Source organism: Enhydra lutris, unplaced genomic scaffold, assembly GCF_002288905.1.
Source record: "Enhydra lutris kenyoni isolate GAN:26980312 unplaced genomic scaffold, ASM228890v2 scaffoldscaffold58, whole genome shotgun sequence".
NCBI lineage: Eukaryota > Metazoa > Chordata > Mammalia > Carnivora > Mustelidae > Enhydra > Enhydra lutris.
Genome location: NW_019154142.1, coordinates 7,653,216 through 7,680,123, shown reverse-complemented (window position 1 = coordinate 7,680,123; position 26,908 = coordinate 7,653,216). Strand labels below are relative to the sequence as shown.

The window sequence follows — 26,908 nt, the reverse complement described above, 5'->3', positions numbered from 1 at the left end:
AAGGAAATCAGAAAAGTACCAGGGTGTATTTATATATACATAAAGTGTAAAGGCCCAGGCAGTAAATATGAGCTCAGAGAAAGAGATGAAAGGATACACACAAGACTCAATTCTGGTCCTCTCGGACTGACAAGGGGTTTCCTGAGGAAGGTGGGTGAGAAAAAGAATCCATTATAGTGAAAGCATCATTTAACCCCACAGGTACTCATGCATTAGGGTATCTTCAGTGATGAGCTTCAAGATCAATCATCTCAGAGTGGCAGGACTTTAGGTGATTTTAATCTCTTCCTATACTTTTCTGCATTACCTGAAGTTTTTTCCCCAGCCAGCATGACTTTTTCAGATAATTAGAAAAAAAATGTTTTCACTATAATTTAAAAAATTAAGAGTAAATTCAGAGTCGACCAAGAAGGAATAGGTAAAGAAATTTCCAACAATAATCAATAATTAATCTTTATACAGTACTTTAAATACTATACTCACATTACCTTATTATTACAATGTTTTATAGGGAATTAACAAATCATCGCATAAAGAATTAATCTATTATCAAGGGTTTTTTGTATGTAAAAACTAATGTGAAAAACTATGAATATTAATTTAAAATATCAAAACAACTAAGAGGACTTGTAAAATTAGATTTTACTACTGTAATAGTTTTGACTTTGAGAATATGTGACTTAAAATGAGAAAATATTAGAACTTTAACACATAACTTTTTTTCCCTTTTTTTTATTGAAGTATAGTTGACACACAATGTTAAACATTAGTTTCAGGAGTACAACATAGTGATTCAAGAACTCCATATGTTACACTATGTAACCATACAACACTATTATAATACCCTTGTGCTATACTCTGAATCCCATGACTTACTTATTCAATAATCAGAAGTCTGTACCTCCTTTCCCCTTCACCTCTCAACACGTAACTTTTTTTTTTTTTAAAGATTTTATTTATTTATTTGACAGAGAGAGATCACAAGTAGACAGAGAGGCAGGCAGAGAGAGAGAGAGAAGGAAGCAGGCTCCCTGCTGAGCAGAGAGCCCGATGCGGGACTCGATCCCAGGACCCTGAGATCATGACCTGAGCCGAAGGCAGCGGCTTAACCCACTGAGCCACCCAGGCGCCCCAACACATAACTTTTTTAAACACATAACTGTTAAAGCATAAAAATAAAAAGAGATTACTTACTGCCATTGTTTGCCTTGTCAATTTAACCAACACTGTAACTAGGGATCCTACTGTGATGTTGTTGCTATCTTCATCATCCAATACTACAAGACGACAGTAAAAAATCACAGTAAACAATAAAATTCCATTTGGTATTTCAGTATTTCAAATATATTTTAAACTTCGTAACAAATATTTTGACTGTCTACGCTATATAAAACACTCCACTAGATGCCTTCAACAATGCACTCATTTAATTTTTAAAATAGGTCTCTGAAGATTATTTCTACTTTAAAGAAAGGGAGGTTCAAAACTAAAGTAAAATGCCTGAGGTCACATCATGGCTATATTGGCACTGCCAAGCTTCAAACCCTGGTCTTTTTTTTTTTTTTTAAAGATTTTATTTATTTATTTGACAGACAGAGATCACAAGTAGGCATAGAGGCAGGCAGAGAAGAGAGAGGAGGAAGCAGGCTCCCTGCCAAGCAGAGAGCCCAATATGGGGATCGATCCCAGGACCCCGGGATCAGGACCTGAGCTGAAGGCAGAGGCTTTAACCCACTGAGCCACCCAGGCGCCCCAAACCCTGGTCTTTTAAAACAAAGCATAATGTAAGGACGACTGTACCACAACTTTCTTTCTTAATGATATAAAAATCTGTCACTCTATTAAATTGTGCAAACCTTGTATTCACAAGATTTTACCTATATGATCAATGCCGGTCTGCCTGTCAAAAATAAAATAATAGTATTCCAAGTCACATTAAATTTATTTCTTAAGGCAAGAACTTAAGAGTTTTGTTCACAGTAAAAACAAAAGCTTAAAAAGCTTTTGCAATTTAATTTTTTTGAAACCACATTTGCTACACATACTGCTAAAAGCTATTGAAATAAACTTAACATTAAAATTAATAAACATTAAAATAAACATTAATGTTAAGATTAATAAATAAAATAAATTATCCTATCTTATTCAAATTCATTTTTCCTCCAAATTTTATCTGTAAGAGTTTTTCTTCACTTTGTATTTCTCCCTACAGATTTATCTAAGTTGGTTATGTTTATTTTACACAGATTTAGATTAGCATACTCTGTTCTGGCCTACATTAACACACCACCAGTTGGAAAAGAACAGCCTCCAAGAAACTGTAACTGCTTTCTCCTCCATTACTGGCTGTGAGGTGCAACAGCTGGGCATCAAGAACAATACAATATCCTGGGGCACCTGGGTGGCTCAGTCTATAAAGCATCCGTCTCTTGATCTCAGCTCAGGCCACAATCTCAGGGTATGGAGATCAAGCCCTGAGTCAGTTCCAAGCTGAGTATGGAGCCTGCTTAAGATTCTCTCTCCCTCTCCCTCTGCTCCTCCCCAACTCCCTCTCTGCCATCTCCCCGCAACCCCCCAGCCCCTGCCTCACACTCTAAAAAAGAAAAAATAATAATTATTATTTAAAAAGAAGGATAAAATATCCTTTCTTCAATCTGGAAGTCTCCATTATCTCATATCAAATCTGGGCTACACATTTGTCAACACTGCACAACAACTCAGAGTTGCATGAGCACCACATGCGAATTAACAGCTCCAACAATACCTACCTGCCATTTGAGGCTTTCAAGTGGAGAAAAAGCCTATAGGAGAGTCTATACAGCCTCTAAGCAATGTGGGAAAGTGATCCACCATCTCTAGCACTGGATCTTGAAGTTGCCCCTTTCCTGCTTCTAAAATTCTTCTACTCTCCCTCCATTAACTATATTACTCATATTACACATTTGGACAGCACTGTGAAAATATAGTAAATTGTCTATGCAAGATGCTACGGAATGAAATACATCATGAAGTTTCCCAGTAAGATCACAAGGAAATCCAAACTCCCCACAGTCCCAGTTTTCATTACATGTATCCTACACTCCAGCCAAAACGAAACCAGATTGCAGTTTACTTTACCTCTCAAACACCCCAGTCTTTGAAAGCCATTTTCTTCTTTTCAATTCCATTAGAATGCAAACCCAATAAGGCAGAAGCTTTGTCTTACTAGTATTTCCCAAAAACCCAAAAAAATGAGTGGCACTCAACAGTTGTTGAATGAACAGAGAGAGCACAATGTCTGTGTCATTCACTTAACACTTGCCTTATGTTTCTTTGTTTTTAATCCTATGTCTACGTCCTATTTCCTCAACTACACTATAAACTGTTTAAAGACAGATACCATTCCTAATACATCCCTGTATTCTTGGTCCCACAAGATTGTTCTCACAACAGGAACTTAATAAATGTCAAAATGCAGAATAATGTTACAATGAAGGCATGGAGCAACAATCTCTAATTCTGTCACCACCATAAGATACTATTATTCAGCTATTAAAATGGACACTCATAGGACAATTGTGTAGGTAGAAAAATCAGTTTTTCACCCCAGCAGACACAGAGACATGTTGAGAAAAACACATGAAATGTGGCACAGAACATGGCAATTTCCAAGGCTTACTAAACTGGACTTTTTAAAATTAATTTTAGAACTAAGCAGCTATTTCTTTTACACTAACAATATACACTTCAAGTATTTTTCAGCGCACCTGAAAATCTTTCATTCTTTGAAAAGTTAAGATATTCCTAAAACTTGAACTACAAAACAGAGTCCTCAGGCTTAATCCCATTCTGAGGAAGACAAAAGTAAGGTTCTATGGGATTCTATCAGTGTTCTCAAAACTATTATGCATATATCATATTCCATTACAGCCAATCTGACAGGTAAACTACAGTTCTGGGAAGTCAAATTACACATTATGGTATCAAATGTTTTGAGAACTTCAACCCACATAAACAAAAGCCAATCTATCAAAAGGGAAAAAATGGTCAACAGGGAAATCTCCCACTTACCCTGTGATTTTATATCCATAGTCACGTATGGGAAACTACCAAGGACAGCCATAACCTCTTCATATTTTTCATCTTCGAGGAAGTGCAGTAGATTGTGACGATCTGATTCTTTTAAACTCACCAAATCCTGAATAGTCTTAATTTTGTACTGAATTTCAAAAGAGAGAGAGAGAAAAAGAAAATAAATTCCAAAGTCATAGAATTTTTCACAAAAAGAAAATTAGCATGTTTCACTAAAACAAAATCCAGAAACTTTTAGAAAAATGCTAAGATTATACTGGGTCCCAAACTTGCAATGGTTCTGCTTACAATCTTTCAACTTTACAATGCTGAGAAAGCAATGCGCTCAGTAGAAACTGTACTCTGAATTTTGATCTTTTCCAGTTCTAATGATATTGGATACCACACTATCGTTACGCTGGGGAGCAGCAATGAACTGCAGCTTCCAGTCAGCCACGCGATCACAAGGGTAAACAATCCATACAATCATTCTGTTTTTCACTTTCAGTACAGTATTCAATAAATGACAAGAGACAGATATTCAACACTTTATTATAAAACAGGCTTTGTGTTAGATGATTTTGCCCAACTGTAGGTTAATGTAAGTGTTCTGCGCATATTTAAGGTAGGCTAAGCTAAGCTATGATGTTTGGTAGGCTAGGTGTATTAAATGCATTTTCGACTTAGGATATTTTCAACTTACGATCGATGGCTTTATGAGGATGTAACCCCACTGTAAGCTGAGGAAGATCTGCATACACATTTCAAAGCAAAAAATACAACTTTATAGCATTTCATGGCCTTTTATCCAAAGAAATTCAAATTTAGGATTTTTCTTTAATTACAAAGTTAATACAGGGTAATTTTTTTCATTTAGAAAAAATAAAGTTAGGGGGAAAAAACAGTAATATTCATAGAATCTTGACCCAACCAGGAACAACTGTCATTTGATATGTTCAGTTTGCTGACCCATATTTTCAATTTTAATGATAAAAACCTGTAAGAGTATGAACTTATCTCCAAGTACAACTACACCCTTAACATTTTACTATACAATATTCTCATTTTTGTTATTTTCTAAATACAGCTGTCTGTTACCACAGTAATACCCATTTAGGCTTAAGGGATACTTAGAAGAGTGTTAATTTCCAGGCATTTGGTATTAGTTATTAATATTTTACTTTCACAGACAGGGCTTAGATCATGAGGAATGGAGAATGCCCACTTTTGGATTACACAGTTTTCAATTAAAAATGTGAACAAATTTATAAGGGCAATACAATTACCTGAAAGGACAGAGAACCCATATGTGAATCTCTAATACACATTAGTTCTACCTTAATATGCTACCAAATCCAATGTCTATCTTCTACCCACTTTGTCTAATGTATACAAAGTAATGTTCAAAATCTCCTATCAGAATTATAATTTGCTTTTTCTTATATTTCCTCAAGTTTTTTCATTTATACATATTTTTGCCATATCTTAAGATTACCAGATCTTTACTATAGATTATATTACCTAAACTAGAAGCATCTTTATTTGATCTACTTATGTTTTGAGAACTTAATTTTTTTTTATTCCTATTCAACCAATAAACCATTGCCCAACCTTAAAGCCAGGCATGAAACGAATGGAAAGCACATAGTGCATTTTTACTTTGTACATTTATTTCTGATACCATAATATAAAGTCTTAATTGCTAAAATGCACTGACCCCCCCCCAAAGTAGTAAAATCACTTATAGCAGGTAAATAGTATAAAACACCTAATTAAGAAAATGCTAACAGAACTACTTTAGGGATAGCTGTAGAGTGTTTAAGACATTCTAAATCTAAGAAATTCACAGTAAACCCTTCTAGAACACTTTTCATTCGTGTTGCCTTTAAGTAACATGACAAACTGTTTAAAGCAGATTTTAAAGTGGCAAAGAATTACCTTTTTATGATTAGAAACTCTCCTAAGATTGTCCTCTTCAATGTGAGGGAGCTGTAGAAGGGGAGACTTAAACTGCTGAAGGCCCTGCACAGCCATCTGGGAAAGCTTCATGCAGTTTTCTAGGGATGCCAAAGTTGGAGCACGAAACTCCCTTTCTTAGAAAGAATAGGAGTAAAAGAAAAAACAAGGCTGGACTTTTTATATGTTCCAGAGTATACAACTCATCACAAAAACATGACTCATATGAATATCATTAACACCCCAAATTTTAAGATCATAGTGTTGATTTTCCTTTAGAAGTTGTAAGATCCAGTATGGAGGTTCCTCAGAAAGTTAAAACTACAACTACTCTATGACCCAGCAATTGCACTACTAAGTATTTACCCAAAGGATACAAAATACAGATTCGAAGGGAGAATGTACCCTAATGTTTATAGTGGTATTATCAACAATAGCCAAACTATAGAGAGAGCCCAAATGTCCATCAACCAATGAATGGGTAAAGATGTGGTGTGCATATATATAAAATGGGAGTATTACTCAGTTATCAAAAAGCATGAAATCTTGCCATTTGCAACAATGTGGACAGAGCCAGAGTGTATTATGCTAAGTGAAAAAAGTCAGATAAAGATTAAATACCACATGATCTCATTCATATGTGGAATCTTAGGAAAGAAAAGATGAACATATAGGAAGTGGCCGGGGGAGGGGGGGAAGGAGAGAGAAGCCCTAAGACACTCTTAATGACAGAGAATAAACAGGGTTGATGGAACAAGGTGGGTGAGGGATGGGCTAAATGGTGATGGGTATTAAAGAAGGCACTTGTTGTGATAAGCACTGGGTGTTGTATGTAAGTGATGATCACTGAATTCTACTCCAGAAACCAATGCTGCACTGTATGTTACTTCCTAAAATTTAATTTTAAATAAAAGTTGTAAGATACCAAAAACATATAAACATGTTCAAATGCAACAATAATTATCCAACAAGCATTGGTTAATGCTAGAATAATTCTCTGCATCACCTCCCAAAACAGTAAATTATCAGTATCAATAACATACTGATACCATGCCAAGAACTGATATCAGCCATAACAACAAACCACAACCATTATCTCCTTTCTTAAGGGTCTCCCTTTCCATTACTGACCACAAACTTCCTCATTCTTTTTTCTTTCCCCTCAGTCTTTTTTCCCTTCATGCGAAAAATACTACATGTCAGATGAGTCATCATCACTTAAATTATTTCAAACTCATTGTTAAAATAAAGAAAAACCTAACTCTAAAAATATTCAAAAAAAGGAAAAGGTATCTTAAATCTTTATAAATAAGTGACAACAAACTATAAGACAATAAGTAAATTCAAAAACATGAGTGTGATCAAGACTTTGCATAATGGAAAATATAGGAAAGAAGTAAGAAAAACCATGAACCAGAAGTTGGAAAGCCGATTCAACTTCTCTACAGGCAGAATTACTGTTGGTGCTCATAAATGCTTCCTGAAACTATGAAGTATACTCTGCAGAAGCTTACAAGAAAAAAGACAACATAATTAATTACATTCCCACCTCACCTTCACGGCTCCGAGCCATTATTATTAGCTGGCAGATAACATTAACCATTTCTTGAAGCAGGGCAGGGCATTTTTTCAACATAAATTGCTGATCTGCAAAGCAATAGAAAACCTGAAACAAATCATTCCACTTTTATAGTTAAAACATCTTTATCATCTATAGTCCTAGACTAATACTAAATTTAAGCTGTCCCACAAATATTTCACATGACCTCAGAATTTTACAGGTTGAACACAACAGTTTCCCCTAAGCAGCACTGGCAAAAATCAGTGAGAGAACCCTAGCTCAGATTAGATGTTCTGAAGGCAAATTTTTAGTATTATGGTGGTGTGCTTTGTAAGTTACCTCCCTTTTCTAGAAGAACAGTTTTAAACTTAATTCTAATCTTACTATATTTAAGAACCTTAAGAATCTTCTTGTGTCCCTAGTTTCTACAACTATGAATAAGTCCAAAGGCTAAGACTGAGAATAAAAGTTAACTCAATGCAGAAAGAGAAGGGGGAAGAAGGGGAAAGAGACAGACTCATTTTTACTGCATATAACAGTTAACTATTAAGATCATCCATTGGGGTTAGTACTCAACCTAAAAAAGTATTTGTTCCCTGTTTCTTAGATAATTGATAAGAAATGGAGATGGATTCACATCTGTACAGAATATTAGGAAAATCAGAATTACTGATTAATTTGCAATTCCAACAATGCCTAAATAGCGATCCTTCATTCCATCACAAGTATCCTATCTTATCACCAATTACTGAGCATCAACAAGCCTTGTTTTCAGAAGCATTTTATTATATTTTTGGCTTCAAAAAGGGACAGATGAAGAGGAGCTTTATTCAAAAGAACATTTATTCCCTAGGAATAATAATTTTCTCTTGAAACTTCAAATGAAGTAATGCCAAGTAAAGAAGAAATGACAAATTCATGACACCCCTGGAAACAGCACTGTCCTATCCACTGCTTTTCTTTTACATAGAGAGGAGGCTTCAAGCAATTTAGGAAGCTTTCAATAAAGATTAAACCCTTATCAGGAATCACTGCTGGAGGTGATGGTAGTAGTGGTGGTTGACTAAGATATTTGTTGTGAAATCCATTTTTCTTCCCCCAAACAGCTTGAAAAGCTTATAAAATCTTTTTTAAAAAGTCACTAGAGGGGCACCTGGGTGGCTCAGTGGGTTAAAGCCTCTGCCTTCGGCTCAGGTCATGATCCCGGGGTCCTGGGATCGAGCCCCACATCGGGCTCTCTGCTCTGCAGGGAGCCTGCTTCCTCCTTTCTCTCTCTCTGCCTGCCTCTCTGCCTACTTGTGATCTCTGTCTGTCAAATAAATAAATAAAATCTTTAAAAAAAAAAAAAAAGTCACTAGAAATTACTATATAATCTGCAACTGAATAAACATTTCTCAGAGTATTCTCTCACCTTGAAATACTAAATTTTAACATTTATCAAAATCTTACTTTAGACCTTCAAAATATTTGTGAATTATGCAGCATAAAGATTTCTTTTTAAAAGGTCCTTGAGCAATTATTTGTGGAAAAAAGAACAGGACCAAAACACTGCACCACGAGGTCTAATTAAATGCACTGCTTTTGTACCATTAAAACCTGCAGAGGGGCACCTGGGTGGCTCAGTCAGTTAAGCACCCGACTCAGGTCATGATCTCAGGTTCGTGAGATGGAGCCCCACCCCAGGCTCCATCCTCAGCTTCAAGTCGGCTTGAGAGCCTTTCCCCCTCCTTATCCCTTCCCCAGCTCATGTGTGCTCTCTAAAATAAATAAAATCTTAAAAAAACAAAAACCCCTGCAGATATTAGAATCATACCTTCTTCAAGGGTCTCAGGAATTTTCATTCTAGCAAGATGAGATAGTAAAAGAACTCTGGCTTTCAGGCTATATGGGCAGGTAAGTGGAGGTTCATTCTTCTTTAAATTAATGCTGCCAATTTCTCTGATTAGCTAGAGTAAATAAAAAAATTATTAAAAAATATACCTAAAAAAGCATTAACCTTAATACCTAAATGCTTATATCAAGGAATCTGGGCAATAGGCCTAACCTGAGGTATTAAAATATTATCTGTTGGTCTGCTTGTGGCATCTTTATTATACTGAGGATCAAATTCAGAGGCTCCAGCCAAAACCATGATAAGACCTAAGAAAACAAAAGTAACATGAAGGTAAATAAATACATTTGCTTACCTAATAATTTCCTCTCCTATGATATTTCATTAATCCTACACTAAGGCAATTTTCCACTTGCTCGTAAAGCTAAAAATCATCTGCACTCCACTAACAAGTATTCATTTTTCCCATAAAAAACATTTCACTTTTTAAAACACGTACAATATTACCTATCACAAGTAAATAGAAATACACATCAAATTAAGGGCCCCGAAGCACTGGATGCATGAAAATCAGTTCAAACAGCATTTGTTTCTAGACTTAAGCATATATTCCACTGAAACTTTCTGTAGAGTAATTAAGTAATTATTAACTAATTATAGAGTAATTATTATTAAATTATTAATAAGTAATTATTAAATAATTATTGATAACTATTATGTGAAAAAGAGGGGACTCCATAGTTAAGCAAGGCTGAGAAACAAGGAGTTAAAAAGAGTTTTAGGTGTCTTTACTTCATGACTTCTCAAAGTCTTAAGTAAACTGAAATACTCTGTAATTTACAGAAATTTTTATTATGGAATTCTGGAGGGTTTGTGGGAAATGTTCTTTGATGTACACATGATTCGCAGCCACATATACTATTAGCATTACTCGTTAGCCTGTACAAGCTCTTTAAAGACTGGCACTACAGTCATCAATCTTACCTTCTGGCAGAAAATACATACAATGTATTCACAAAAAGCAGGACAGTACAGAGGTTAACAGCATAGACCCTAGAGTTTCACTCCCTAACTAAATGACCTAGGACAATGTTCTTCACCTCTCTATGGGCCTCACTTTCTAAGGACATGCCTGACACACAGCAGGCACAGTATATGTGTATGCCAATCACTACCCTCAAATGTTTCATGAAACAACTCCTAAAACAGCTATATAATAAATGACGCCAACACTGAAGTAATCTAGGATACATAGCCAAGCCCACCAGCAGCTAAACAATGCTTTTCAGGCAGAACTGTGTAAGGAAAAGTGTCACCATCAGAAATAGAAATCATGATCACTGATGCAAAAAACACATTAAAACACATTATAAACATGAAGCACTTTCATAATAAGGGGGTTTCTATATTGATACTTCAATTCAACATAAGGAAAAGTGATATATGTGTGCAAAAAGGAAAGTAACAGCCACTTATTCCTCAGAAGTAAAAGATTTGCTCATTCCAAAAATAAAAGATCTGTTCACATAGTCATAGGATTCTGAGAAGTCTCTTTTCTGAGAAGTCTTTTTCTATCAAAAAAAAATTAATAAAACTGGCAAATCAAAACTACAGAAAACTCCATTTAGGTTTTGGAACAAAAATTTTTTAAAATTTGTATCTTCCTTTTTTTTTTTCCCTAAGGAGGGGATGGAGGGCTTGTCTATATGTCTATAAGTTCTGCAGAGCAGTGATTCTGAAAGGCAATACTATATGCTCCAAGGATTAAATTTATAATGTTAGATTTATGGAATCAAAGAAAGTATTTTAGATGGAACTTTTTTTTTTTCCATAAAGAAATTCTGAAATAAGACTGGGAATGAAACACTCTGGCAATTTTCTTTCAACATATCCAAGACCTCTACTTATTTTATTGAAACTAATACAGTATAATGCACTGATTTAGGGCCTGGAAACCAGCCTGCTTGAGTTCAATCCTAATTCTACCACTTACTGTATGCATCCTTAAGCTCAGTTTCCCCATCTACAAAATGTGCTTAAAAACAGTAACTTACTTATGGGAGCAAAATAAAGATTAAATGAGTTAACACATACATATTCCCTAGCAATGCCTGGTATACAACAAAATACTCAAGAAATATTAGCTAGTATTATTACAAAATTAACCACATGAAGCTTTACCATAAAATTTCTAGGGGAAAAAAAAAAATATATATATATAGCTGAGTAAGTGGTAATAATAGAAATACAGTACATGGGGACAAAAAGTGTTAGCACTCTCTTCCAGCTTTAGTTATATGAACAGAATACAAAACTGAAATGAAATGTCTCCAGTTGAATATGTATCATATAAATGATTCAGAAAATAAAATCGTAGCTACTTAAATTTACTTACGTTTCATATCCATATTTCGGGTTTTATAAACAAAATATGTATAAATCTGTGTTGTGCGTATTAGGATCTGGTCTCCACTATAGCGTATTGAGCGATACCACCAAGAGCCCTAAAATGCAAATAAAATTAAACAATAAATAAAGCATCAAAATCACAATAAATATTAGGTTTGATGCAGAGTATGTTTCTGGTCAAATTTTCTAACTGTTCATAACAATACCTGAACTTAAGAACATATGCTTTGTTACAAATTTCAAATTATTCAGCTAGTATTTATACTGCCCAACACCTAAACATCAACCTACCTCACTACATATGTAGGATTAAAACATTTATGGTTCAGTTAGAAGCTGAAAACAAAACAGAAACAAAACAACCCACTGCACAAAAGCGACAAGCTGGTTCCTGACACAGTTTGTATTTAATAAATATTTGGTAAGTTATAGTGCAGGAGCAATTTTATAGTTGATATGCTATTTCATTCACATGATTCCATATAGCTGGATCCTCACACAACAAACCTATGAAGAAGGCACGACAAGTTAATTATTAAGCTTACTATGGGGACTCAGAGGAACTATAAGCCCAGAAAGAAAACCACCAGTCACAAAAGTAACAGTAAAATCATAAACTTGATGTTATCTCCATATTGAGTATTATGAAATAGTTTTTAAAAATGAAGTTGCTCTGTATGTTATAGCTCCAATATAGGAAGCAAAAAAGTCACAGAACAATACATACAGTAAGATGACATATTTTTTTAAAAGTGTGTATGTATATACAATCTATAGAAAGCTATCTGAAAGGGGTGTCTGGGTGCCTCAGCTGGTTAGGCATCCAACTCTTAATTTCTGTTCAGGTCATGATCTCAGGGTCCTGGGAACCGGCCCTGCACTGGGCTCCATGCTCAGCAGAGAGTCTGCTTGAGATTCTCTCTCTCCTTCTCCCCTCTGCCCCTCCCCCCTCAAAAATAAATAAAAAATTTTTTTTAAATCTCAAAGGGAGAATACCAATCTTATTGGTGATTTTCCTAACAAAGAAATGAAGTTGAAGTTGATGAAGGTGATAAAGGAAGACATTCTAAACTCTAAATACACCTGTATTATTTCAGTTGTGTGTAACTTTTCTATCAGGAGGAGATATACTTTAACATACTCAAATGGTATCACCTTTAGAAGACCTTTAAAGTTTAGCTGAATATAAGATTCTTAAAATTCAAGGATCCAGGTATTAAATTCTAATACAAATTGCAATCTTATAGGGAGACTCCAAAGCATGCCATCAATTCCCTTTCCAAAAATTGTTAATAAAGAGTTAGAACTTACTACAACAACTGGAAGGATAACCATGAATGCTAATCCATATACAAGTAAAACCTAGAATTGAAAAGAAAATAATTACGGTTTTCACACGTCAATTGTAACATTTAAGAACACTTATTTTTTAGGCCTACATGGGGGAGGCACTCTCAAAAGCACTCCTCACATATTATTTCATTTAATCCTTATTTTCAAACTCAGTGAGAAAGGTACCATTATTATCTCCCTTTTGCAAATAGAGAACTTGCAGCATACACAGGTTACATGACTTGTCGCAGGTTACATAGCCACTAAGTGGTGGAGCCAGAAGCGTAATCCAGACATTTCGACTCTAAAAATGTATGCTTTCATCCGCTATAATAAATTATCTTTTAATCTGCTGAGTAGATAACACCATCAAACCAGCTTTATAAATGATATTGTCCATCCAGATACTTACAGATGCACACCTTAGCAAGTAGTTAGTGTCTTAGAAATAAATCATAGAAGCCCGGTTCCCATCAAGGAGCAACTTCATAATGTTCTGTTGACAAGTAATTTCTATCTATTGGTCTTAGATTTTTCTACTACTACTTGATCCCAAATCAGTTAGCTAACTATCTTTCTCTTCTCCAGTATTCCCACAGTAATTCTAAGCATGACAGACTCTTTTATATATAAAACCATTTATCCCTGAAGATGATGAATGCTTGTCAGCCATGAAATAACATTAAACAGCCATTTTTCTAAACAAATTACAGACTATATGAATTTTGTTTTTTATTGCTTCAAAGACAGCCCCTAATTGTTTTTAAGAAATGTGAAATAGGGAAACATCTATTCTTAGTTTATCTTAGTTTAAGATGTTTTAGAGTTATAGCATTATCACTGATTAAAATCTGATAGCCTGGGGTGCCTGGGTGGCTCAGCTGGTTGAGTCTGCTTCAGATCCTTTCTCCCTCCCCCTCTGCCCCTCCTCTCTCTCTCTCTCCCACGTAAATAAAATCTTAAAAAAAAAGAAACTCTGACATCCTACTGCCTCCTTAAGTACCATAGGGGATATATACAGCATTAATTTAGTATATGTTAACATTATAATTTAGCTTGGATAAATGTGAAATGAAGGATAATTTAAATTTTGAGTACTATTTAGGATACCATATAAAACCATAGTTCTCCAAACCAAGGATAAGACCTGACCTGAAACCACTCCAAAAGAAATCACAACTAAGGTTTTAAAACTACATTTAAAACACACTGCCCGGGGGCGCCTGGGTGGCTCAGAGGGTTAAGCCTCTGCCTTCGGCTCAGGTCATGATCTCAGGGTCCTGGGATCAAGCCCTGCGTCGGGCTCTCTGCTCAGCAGGGAGCCTGCTTCTCCCTCGACTTGTGATTTCTGTCAAATAAATAAATAAAATCTTAAAAAAAAAAAAAAAAAACACACTGCCCGTACAGCAACCAAATGAGAACCAATTCTTTTTTCTATCACGTAAAAAGTTTTCACAGTACAGTTACATTAAAAACAGCACATCAGTATTTTGTTATAGCTCTCTTTATATTACTAAGATCTATCTAACACATGATAATGTGTCTTATTTACATGCTCTCACCAAAATTGAGTTTTTCTGGTCGACAATCCAAGCTGGCAAGGCAATTCCAAAGCTTGTGGCTAAAATAGAAAGAGTTATTTCAGAAGAATCTCCACTTTCAGTTTTATTATTTAGTTATATCCTGAAATTCTGCCTCCCAACTCCCCCCACCCCAAAAAAAGCTTTGAGATAATATAATGTGTGTTCCCATTACATAAAAGTTCATGGATTTTTCGGGGAGGGGGAGAGAGAATCAACCAAAGTACATGAATTCCTCCTTAGTAAATCTAAATTCCTGTGTATGCAAACACTATGAATATACAAGAAAATGTTTAAAGTCAATAAAGAAAAACAGATTGTTTTCAGCCAACTTTTATCAACTGCTAGCTGGAAATTCTGAATAATTACAGTGATTACTCATCTCATCAATCCAATCTAAGTTCTATCTTTCAAACTGGTTGCTAGAAAGAAAAATAAAAATTAGCTAAAGAGAACTCATTTACATATCTATTTAACTCCTTGAGTTATAATTTTCTTTTTCACAAACTAAAAAGATCAAAATATTCCTTTCAATCTATTAATATTTTCATTTTATACATATATATACACATACACACACATAAACACACACACACACGCCATATCACCAGTAATTTTTAATTATTATTTACCACACCTTGAGGGCCATCTGGATTTCCAAACTCTTCCCAATTTTTCCGCGACTCTTCATCAGTTAAACTATCATTAAAAGAATAAAATTGCAAAATTAGAAAGCCATATCTGAAAAGTACTCATATATACAAACTCTATTAGCTAACCAACTCATTTCTTATAGATATTAATTTTAGAAAATCAAGAAAAGCCTCTCTGAAATCAGCAAAAAAAGAGAGGAAAGCAAGGAGTTCTACATTTAAGCAAATGAGAACTACTGAGCCTTCATAGAAATTCCTAGTTGGCCCATGGGTTCTCAAGTTTTGCCAGTTCAAGCTGGAAGATAAAACTTTAAAGGTTACTACATTTTTCTGAGAAGGCAGGGAGGATTATAGGTGACTTTTTTCTTATATCCTTATATATTTTCCAAAATTTCTTCAGTGACCATTATTTATACTTTAATAATTTGTACCTACTTATAAACTTAATAGAAATTGATAATAATCCCTCCAAAACTGGTACCACATTCTCAAAGGAAAAAATGAACACCTATAAAATTCCATTGCTATAGAAAAGGTCATTTGCATTATACTGAGGTCACAATTTTCTCCTAAAACAAATGCCAGAAGGACTTGGAAAATACCTGCTAAAGCAAGAGTTTCCTAACCCAGCAATATAAAAATGACAGAGTGATTTTTCGAACACGTAAAAAGAAATATAACTCTTGATCTGGGCCATGGCCAAGGCACAGAATGAAAGTGGTTTTATTCCAGGTCCCAAAATAGATGTTAAAAACACACTAAAAGAAAATTTCAGTTCCTTCAAAAACTTTACAATGTTGTTAAGCAGACAAGGCAGACACACACAAAATGACGAGTAACATCATTAGAAAGGCATTTTTTGAAGACCAAGTGGCAAAAGATTATGTTTATGTCCAAATCAAATTTTAACCTTTCCAGAACATACACACATAGGATAGAATGTAGTTTTCTATTCAACAAGAGAGAAAATACAGAAGTACCTTTAAAAAAAATAGCAAAAATTTTCAGTGACTTCAATTTTTATTCTAAGCCATAATTTCTATTTTTTATTATTTTTTTTTAAGTAAGCTCTATACCCAACATGGGGCTTGCACACTCTACCGTCTCAGCCAGCCAGGTGCCCCTAATTTTTTTTTTTTTTTAAGATTTTATTTATTTATTTGACAGACAGAGATCACAAGTAGGCAGAGAGGCAGGCAGAGAGAGGAAGGGTAGCAGGCTCCCTGCTGAGCAGAGAGCCCGATGCGGGGCTCTATCCCAGGACCCTGGGATCATGACCTGAGCCAAAGGCAGAGGCTTTAACCCACTGAGCCACCCAGGCACCCCCTAATTTTTTTTTAATTGAAGTAGAATTAACACACAATACTGCATTAGTTTCAGACGTACAAAATAGAGATTGACAAATTTAACAGATATGCTATGTTTACAAGTGTGGCTACCATCTTTCGCTACACAATGCCATTATGATACCACTGACTATGTTCCCTATGACTTATTTTTAAAAATCCCCTTTTATTCCCATGACTTATTTTTTCTGTAAATCTATATCTCCTACTCCCCTTTACCCAATTTGCCTATCCCCCCCATCCCTGCCCCTTCTGGCAACCTCAGTTTGTTCTCTGTATTAATAGGTCTGTTTCTGCTCTTCAGTTATTTGTTTTGTTTTCTAAGTTCCACATATAAATGAAATCATACGGTATGTCTTTCTCTGCCTTATTTCATTTAGCATAATACCCTCTAGGTACATCCATGTTGTTACAAATGGCACAATCACATCCTTTTTTATGGATGAATAATAGTCGTGTGTGTGTGTGTGTGTGTGTGTGTGTGTGTGTGTATGTGTGTATGTATACCACATCTTCCTTATCCACTCATCCATCAATGGACACTTGGGTTGTTTCCATATCTTGGCTATTATAATTAATACAGAAATAAACATAGGGGTGCATGTATCTTTTTGAATCAATGTCTTTGCTTTCTTTAGGTAAAAACTCACCAGTGGAATTATTGGCTCATACGGTATTTCTATTTTTAATGTTTTGAGGAACCTCCACACTATTTTCCATGATGGCTATACCAATTTACATTTCCACCAACAGTGCATAGAAACTGCCACATCCTTGCCAACACTTATTTTTCTTTTTGATTATAGCCATTTTGACGATGAAAGGTGATAACTCGTTGTGATTTTGATTTGCTTTTCCCTGATTAGTGCTGTTGAGCATCTTTTCATGTGTTAATGACCATCTACATGTCTTCTTTGGAGAAATGTCTATTAAGGTCTTCTGCCCTTTTTTTAATTGTATTGTTGGTTTTCTGGTGTTGCATTATGTAAATTCTTTATATATTTTGTACATTAACCCCTTATTGAATATATCTTTGCAAACATCTCCTATTCAGCAGGTTGCCTTTTTGTTTTACTGGTTTCCTCCACTGTGCAAAAGCTTTTTATTTTGGTGTAGTCCCAAAAGTTAATTTTTGCTTTTGTTTCCCATGCCTTACAATCTTCTTTTAAATCTTTTTAAGTAGGCTCCACGCCCAATGTGGGGCTTTAACTCACAACCCTGAGATCAAGAGCTGCATGCTCTATTGACTGACTGAGCCCACCAGCACCCCTGCCTTGTGATTTTTATCTAGAAAAATGCCGCTATGACAGATCTCAAAGAAATTACTGCCTATGTTCTTCTAGGTGTTTTATGGTTTCAGGTCTCATAACTAGGTCTTTATAATCTATTTTGAGTTTATTTTTGTGTATGATGTAAGAAAGTGGTCCAGTTCAATTCTTTTGCATGTAACTGTCCAGTTTTCCCAGCATCATTTTTGAAGAGACTGACTTTCCCCATTATATATTTTTGCCTCCTTTGTAATAGATTAATTGACCATATAAATGCAGATTTATTTCTGGGCTCTCTATTCTGTTCCACTGATCTGTGTTCTATTTTTGTTCTATTTTATACAGTTTAGTTACTATAACTTTGTAGTATATCTTAAAACCTGGAACTGTTATACTTCCAGCTTTTTCTTCAAGATTGCTTTGGCTATTTGAGGTCTCTTGTGGTTCCATATAATTTTAGAATTATTCTAGTTCTGTGAAAAATGCTATTGGTATTTTGATAGGGGTTATATGGGATTCGCAGATTGCTCTGGGTAATAGAGACATTTTAAGAATATTAATTCTTCAATCCATGAGCACTGAATATCTTTCCATTTATTTGTATCATCTTTAATTTCTTTCATAAGTGTTTTATACAGAGTACAGAGGTCTTTCACCTCCTTAAGTTTATTTCTAGGTATTTTATTCTTTTTAATGCAATTATAAATGAAATTGTTTTTTCTTAAATTCTCCTGCTATTTCATTATTAGTGCATAAAAATGCAACCAATTTCTAGGTATTAATATTGTATTCTACAACTTTAGTGAATCTATTTATTACTTTTAAAAGTTTTTTGGTGGTCTTTAGGGTTTTCTGTGTATAGTATCATGCCATCTGCAAAAGGTCACAGTCTAACTCTTTCCTTACCAGTATGGATGTCTTTTACTTATTTATTTTTTCTTGTCTGACTGCTTTGGCTAGCACTTCCAGTACTATGTTGAATAGAAGTGGTCAGAGTGGACATCCTTGTCTTAGCTCAGTTTTTCACCACTGAATATGATGTCAGCTGTGGGTTTTTCATATATGGCCTTTATTATGTTGAGGTATATTCCCTCTAAGAGTTTAGGGAGAGTTTTATCATAAAACAGATGTTGAATTTTACAAAATGTTTTTTCTGAACCTATTGAGATGATCATCTGATTTTTATTCCTCCTTCTATTAATGTGGTGTATCACCCTGACTGATTTTGCAAATACTGAGACATCCTTGCATCTCGAGAATAAATCCTACTTAATTGTGGTGAATGATCCTTTTAATGTATTATTGAATGTGACTTGGTAATATTTTGTTGAGGATTTCTGCACCTATGCTCATCAGGGATTGAAAATATTTTAAACTTACAATTTGGTCATTTATGAAAACAAGTGCATTGACATCTTCAGTCCCCTTTTAACTTTAACTCCAGTTATACCATTTGACCTAAGTCCAGAAAAATACAGAAGCCAACAAAAAGCACTGTAGAGAGGTTGCAAGTTTGTAAGAAGGGGTGCTTATAATGGCTCTTTTTTGCTAAGGGAGGGATATTTCTCAAAAAATTTTGCTTCGGTTTCCCTGTACAACTGTCCACTTACCCAGGGCTTTTGCTATTATTTTTCTTCTAATCAGATTCTTTTCCGAAAAATAATTATCTGCTCTACCTTTCTGATGATGGCAGCATAATAAACTGCTCTGTTCTTCATACAAGGCCCTCAGATTTTGCAAAATAAAGTATAGCTCACATCATAAAAGCACTTGATTTTTTTCAAACTGCACACACAGCTAATTGCCATTCCAATAATTCACTCATTAAGCTAACTTTGTACAACTGTTGTGTGACCGGCACCATGCTCCATACTCAATCAAATTAAAGGAACTATATCATAAACTTTTTTAAGAAAGCAACATTTTTGGCTACTCATTAGTGCTTCAGTATAACACCATTCCTAAACCTAAAGTACTTAGAAGTCATGTAATTCTAGGGGTGCCTGGGAGGCTCAGATGGTTAAGCATCTGCCTTCGCTCAGGTCATGATCTCTAGATCCTGGGATCAAGCCCCCTGTAGGGCTCCCTGCTCAGTGGGGAGTCTGTCTCTCCCTCTGCCTCTCTCCTTGTTTGTGCTGGCTCTCTTGCTCCCTATCCCTCAAATGAATAAATAAAAAATCTTTTAAAAAAGTCATGTCATTTCGGGGCGCCTGGGTGGCTCAGTGGTTGAAGCCTCTGCCTTCGGCTCGGGTCATGGTCTCAGGGTCCTGGGATCGAGTCCCGCATCGGGCTCTCTGCTCAGCAGGGAGCCTGCCTCCTCCTCCTGTCTCTCTCTGCCTGCCTCTCTGCCTACTTGTGGTCTGTCTGTCAAATAAATAAAAAGAATCTTTAAAAAAAAAAAAAGTCATGTCATTTTAGTATAATTCATATATAATAAGCTTAAACAAGACCAATGATGTTAACAAAATTTTTAAAAATTCAATTGAGTATAAAGTTTCCTAAACGTGATTATATCCCTTAACTTTGCAGGTGGGAGGTTGTGTCATAGATTCTATTAGAAATCTGACAAAAATCTCTAGCCCTTCTGGCCCTGGAAAATTGCATAGTTACAAATACACATAAATTCTGTATATAGTTTCAGGGACCCCAGATTTTATATCCTGATCTAGAGAATGTTTTCGCTAAATTATAGGTGAGTGACCCCGAGCTCACTACATAAAGCTAAGTTACGTATTCATGCATAGGAACACATGAAAACATATGTTTAAAAAAACTGAGCTTTAAAGTAACATCTACATTTTCCACTTGTTATAAAGTAGCTTAAACATGGGCTTTTTACCCAAACCAAATCCCAACTATATCCAAAAGAAACCAGAAACTATGAACCAGAAAATCCAACAGTTTGTCTAACTCTTCAAAAATAACCAGACCTCCTTTCCTTTAAGTTAGAAACCAGTATGAAGCAATAGGAATGACCCAGCTTGTTATTATAATGGGCAAATAAGGGAAGAGAAAATATCCTGAATAGCCAAAGCAAATTCTAAAAAAACTTTGCAGTTCAAAGCCTATAAATGCATTCCAAAGGCTGCCTGAGTTATACTTAGGCTGCAAGGGCTATGCATAAAATGGGAACTTCAATCAGCGAGAACTTGTATTTATTTAATCCATTTATACCTACACAAGTTACAAGATCTCAAAGTTCTGGGTCCCATAATCACTTTACTCCTTCATGTGTCTGATGGACCATCAACCATTTAATACATTTTACTTAAAAAACATTTTTTTAAAAGATTTTATTTATTTGACGGAGAGAGACAGCGAGAGAGGGAACACAAGCAGGGGGAGTGAGAGAGGGAGAAGCAGACTTCCCACTGAGCAAGAAGCCTGATGTGGGGCTCCATCCCAGGACCCTCAAATCATGACCTAAGCTGAAGGCAGATGCGTAATGACTGAGCCACCTAGGCGCCCCTACTTAAAAAAACATTCTAAAGCTTGATCATACAATTAAGTTAAAACCAAAGGCCATATATTATTCTTTTGTACTTTTTAGGATAGAGACCATACAAGATAAAGAGTCAGATTTCCAGTAACCTGAGAACAAAATAATGAACTTAAGAACATTATAATACCTGAAAACTGAGAGGGGGGGAAAAAAATCAAAGGCACTAAAATTAAAACTACCAATTAAACAATCTTAGCTATCTTCAGTTTTTCTCAAATTACCTGAAGACAGCAACTAAAGCACTGGAACACTTGTGCAATGAAAGTAAATGCTTGGAGAAGACACAATAAAAAAAGGGGGAGACACCAACTGAAAGACAGCAATCTGGAGAACATCTGCTATGCAGAAAACAAAATGTAGTACATGCTTCAGGAAGTTCCTGAAGACACTGCTTTATCACAGAATAATATATATATAACAAGCAACTTACAAAAGAGAGGAAAGGAGACACAGTCAATATACTTTCATTAAGCACAAAATGAGCATTTCCCAAACTTCTGTAAGTCATATACCACTTGCACTTGCTATCACAACTGAGTATCCTATTTACTTCTTTTTTTTTCTTTTAAGATTTTATTTATTGATTTGACATAGAGACAGAGACCATGCAGAAGCAGGAGAAGTGACAGGCAAAGGAAGAGGGTGAAGCAGGCTCCCTCTTGATCCCAGGACCATACAATCATGATCTGAGCCAAAGACAGATGCTTAACCTACTGAGCCACCCAGGCACCCTTCCTATTATTTACTTTTATTTTTAAAATCAGCACAAAATTATACATCACTGAGTCCTCTAAAAATAGGCAACATCTTGTCTGTATTTTACTCTTTAATTTAACATAGGAGCTGAATGGGGACATGCCTATGAGTCTTGAAGAATCCAGCTAACGTTTATCTCTTGTCATATTAACACTCAAGGAAAAACTACCTCTAATTTTATATACTCTACCTTGTTTCCCAAAAATTAAACTAGTCTTCAGATAACTTAATAAGACAAGCTACTTTTCCAAAATAAGAGAAATAGAGCTTGTCTAAAAAAAGGCTAGAAATGAAAACAAGGTATAAATATATCCTCTTCTAATCAGAATGCTTTGAAAATTAATTAACATTATCATGTACTACTTAGGTACTCTCATTGTACCTAATACTTAGGTAATAATGTTAATTAATTTTCTAAGCATATACTTAATTTAACCAACTTCACAGGGCAAAAGCTCTACTCTAAGATACTTAGAATTCAAGTTTAGTTAAATTAGCAGTTTAGGGTTGTCAGGCAGTTCCATAAATAACAGACTCAACATATAAGGTCAGTATTTAAAAGCATATGACAACTATTTTTTTTTTTAAGATTTTATTTATTTATTTGACAGAGCGATCACAAGCAGGCAGAGAGGCAGGCAGAGAGAGAGGAGGAAGCAGGCTCCCTGCTGAGCAGAGAGCCCAATGCGGGGCTCGATCCCAGGACCCTGAGATCATGACCCAAGCCGAAGGCAGCGGCTTAACCCACTGAGCCACCCAGGCGCCCGACAACTATTTTTTTTACCACTCCTAAAAATGTGTAATGGGTCCTATGATACTTACGCTGCATAAGCTTTTGCTATCCTCATGAACATAACTTCATCACCTCCTTTATCTGGATGATATTTAAGTGACAGCAAACGATACTGTTTCTTAATCTCTGCTACTGTTGCCCCCTAAAAAGAAAGCTTTGTTTCAGTAAAAATAAGCACAATGCTGTAAAAACATAATTCATCCCATTCTGAACTTTAAACATAAACTATTCAACATTTTCAGAAAGAGAAAATGTTTTCTTCCTATATGCTGTCCCATGTTTCATACCATGTATTTTTTAAATAAAAATATACTTATTTTGTCTAATGTTTATTGTATTGAGCACCCACTAGGTGTTGTGTGGTATACTAGGCACCAATGATTTGAGAATAAAACACACAATGTCATATTAAAATAAAAGGATAGTAGCATTTAAATGATCACAGTAAATTAAGTCTGTCAAGAAATTCTCAAATCAAAGATTAACTTCTTTTCTAAGAAATAATCAGAAGAATATCTGGTTTCATTTGTTTACAAATATTTTAATATTAAACACTCAAGAAGTTTACCTTAGCTGTTTCCTAATTAGACTCAATTTCTATTAATAAATTTTTCATATTGATTTTAATGGCATTAAATTGCTCCCCCCAAATCTTTTAATCTTAAAAAAATCTCTCTTGATGACCATAATCATCACAAAAAGAAAAATCAGATGATATGATGCAAATTTGGCTTTTACAAAACAGAAAACTAGAAGACATGTTTTGTATTGGTATTACATGAATACCTGGATATCTACTGAGCAAATACTAGAAGTAAAGAAAGTGGTTTGGGGAAAAAATGGAAAGAGCACTAGATTCAGTTTGACTCCAGAGAAGACACAAATTTTCCAGGCCTCATTTTCTCCACTGGAAAAAAAGCCTACATGGTCTCCAGCATTCATTTCAGTTCTAACTTTCCACTGATAAAAGACTAATTTTCTATTGGGACCCATCTCAATCAAGTTCAATCAAGAGATTACCTAGGGAGTATATCCAAGGTTAACCTCAATTTCCACTAACAATGAAACCAGTTCTTTCTAAGACATAAAGACTTAACACACTGCTTTAGTGTCAACTAACACAGGATCATGAGATTTTTACCCTCCAACTAACATAAATGAACCTCCTGGTTTTAACTTTGCATTAAACCAATCTTATAAATGTCTTTTAAAAATATCCTAACTTCTCATCTCATCTTCCAATATTCTTATATTTAGCAATTTAAAACCAAGCTTTATAGGATGGAAATTAACATCTGTAGCTTAAAAAACATATATACATTAGAATAACAATGGATTACATATCCAAAGTCTGATTTCTTTAGGCATAACCCAATTCCTTTTAGGATATGGGCTTACAGTATTTTCACAGGGTCAATAAACTATTGTGCATTGTATAAAAATACTACTTACAGGATCCAAATTTAATACTTCATAAGGATTGTATTCTTGATATTCTCGGTCTGTTTTGGAAACTTTGTATGCAAGGAATAAGAACAATGCCCATCCTGCAAGCAGAACTATTTTCCTGTTTGGGAAAAAGATAGGTAAAGTATAAATAAATATACCTATATGGTTTTCCTTTAAGAGTCTATAAAGACATTATGACCAAACAAGGCTATAAAACAATCTAAAGTGTCTTACATCGCTATGATATTGATTCAGTTCCATAATCTCTGAGTTGTAAATTCCTGTCACAACCTCTGACTTTTTACTCTGAATTCTCTAGAATCTAGCAGTCTGCATCTAGAATCTTGCATGTAATATTCCTTCATTACTATTTGCAGAATTTTATGTATAGAACTTAATTCAATTTATTAACTTATTGGTCTCATATTAGATCAAAATATACTAAGTATTCAGTAAACCATTTATGTAATTAAAAAAAAAAAAACAAGAACTGTTCTTAACCTAATTAGACTTTAAGTAAGATAAACTGCAAAAAATGATGGGTCAATTGTGCAATGAAGAATGAATAGCCTTGTTTATAACAGTAAAACTTAAGAAACAAATATCCATTTATATGGAACTAATTAAATAAACCATTTATAGGAGACTAATAAACCAAGACACAGCCAAATCATTAGCCCATACAGATATAAAAAGATGTAAACAGTAGGATAAAAAGGGATATAACCGAATACAGAAGTTGAAAAAAAACCTAACTCCTTCTCTCCAGTATGTTCTGTTTAGTAAAAATATTTAAAAGACTGATATTATTAATGTTGGAGATGCTGAAAAAAAGGAACACTCATACACTTTACACTCTGAAGGACTATCTGGCAATAAGGTATCAAAACCCTAAAGAAGTATACAAACCCTTTTAACTATTTCAAGAAATTTAGAAGGAAATAAATTAGAATTAAGCATATAAAGTATAAAAAGCTGATTACAGATATAGAACAGAAATAATACACTGAATACACAGAAATAATAACAGAAAACACACCAGAGATGCCCATCAATATAGTAAACAAATAAATTAATGGTATAGTAATAAAGTGAAATACCACCTAGCCAATAAAAACAATATCTACTGTGGAAGATTATCTACCTTGTTAAATTAAAACAAGAAAATCAGCTTTCAAAAATATATGTATAATATGCTATTTTTAATAAATAAAAGTTTATTAAAAATATTAAAGGAAAATGATCTTAATAGTGGCTGTATTTCAGTGATGAAATTGAGTAATTTTTATTTTTTTATACTCTTTATATCACAATTTGTTATGCTAAGGAGGAATTGTTAAACAAACACATAAAATGAATCCTATGAGCCTAATCAAACAAAATTGGAGAGACCTTTTTTCAAAGACAGAAAATGTTACATGTGTTTAAGCTCATTTGGTCAAAATCTAGTTTAAATATGTTTATTTGGAATGAGCCTTCAGGATCAAGTTCCGATCCACCTACTGACCTTTATCACCCAAATTAAAAAAACAAAAACCAAAAAACCGACTCCCAAAGTTCCCTAAGCTTTTCCTACCAACATGCTTTTGCTCTTCAATCTTTCCACCTAGAATTCCCATTCCCCATTTCTGCTTACCCAAACTATTCATCCTTCAAGACTCACCTCAAAGCAATCCTTACCTTTGTCAAAGTGATCAATGGGGAAACCAGAGTTACTCACAAAGAAGCAAAAACCATGACTTTTCTCCTCCAACTCATTTCATTGCAAGCTCCTTGAGCACATGGACAGGATCTTACTGAATTTTTGACTAACTTACTGAAATTCTGACTAACTGCTTAAACAAAGTTGGCATTCAGATACAAATTTCTTTCCATCTGGCCAAAATAACGTTCTAATCCTTATTAAGTACCTAATACTGCAAACTGCTTTCCATACTACCTATATCCCCAAAGGGAAAAGAATCCCTACCTAGAACACTCTCGCTTTTACCTAGCTATCTAGGGAGAAGTACTTAAGAACATAGTCTCTGGAACAAATCTACCTGAGGTCAAATCCCAGCTTCATCACTTATTAACTTAGAGATCTTCGGAAGTTGTTTTGTCCTTTACAATTCAGTTTCTAATTTTTAGGATGGGTTTAAGAATTAAAAGAGACTAGGTATGTAAAGCACCTAGAAGGTAACTCACAGATAGTAAACAATCGATTCCTGTTAGCTGTTCTCAGCATGTCTTACCCAAACCTCACTCAGAGAAGCTTCCTGTCCCAAGACAGAAAGCCCTTCCTCTGCTCTGTCATGGCACCCCCACCCCCTCTGCCAGAGCCCTTACTAAACTCTATTATCATTACTTGTTTACTTGCCGGTTTCTCCCACAACTGTTAAGTTGTTGAACCACATCTATTTGTTAATCACAATATATCAGT

General features: G+C 34.8%; 1 protein-coding gene across 1 annotated transcript in view; it reads right to left on the bottom strand.

The window, feature by feature from the left end:
- LOC111158295 (SEC63 homolog, protein translocation regulator) overlaps positions 1–26,908 on the bottom strand; it is a 74,851-nt gene that overhangs the window by 26,483 nt on the left and 21,460 nt on the right. The window contains exons 3-14 of the mRNA XM_022520232.1: positions 24,490–24,604; positions 23,067–23,179; positions 15,357–15,418; positions 14,702–14,760; positions 13,119–13,169; positions 11,794–11,902; positions 9,612–9,706; positions 9,381–9,513; positions 7,561–7,653; positions 5,989–6,143; positions 4,051–4,198; positions 1,195–1,277 (exon numbers count right to left, since the gene is read on the bottom strand). Coding sequence (XP_022375940.1) covers positions 1,195–1,277; positions 4,051–4,198; positions 5,989–6,143; positions 7,561–7,653; positions 9,381–9,513; positions 9,612–9,706; positions 11,794–11,902; positions 13,119–13,169; positions 14,702–14,760; positions 15,357–15,418; positions 23,067–23,179; positions 24,490–24,604 — 1,216 coding nt within the window. The remainder of the gene's footprint in view (positions 1–1,194; positions 1,278–4,050; positions 4,199–5,988; positions 6,144–7,560; positions 7,654–9,380; positions 9,514–9,611; positions 9,707–11,793; positions 11,903–13,118; positions 13,170–14,701; positions 14,761–15,356; positions 15,419–23,066; positions 23,180–24,489; positions 24,605–26,908) is intronic.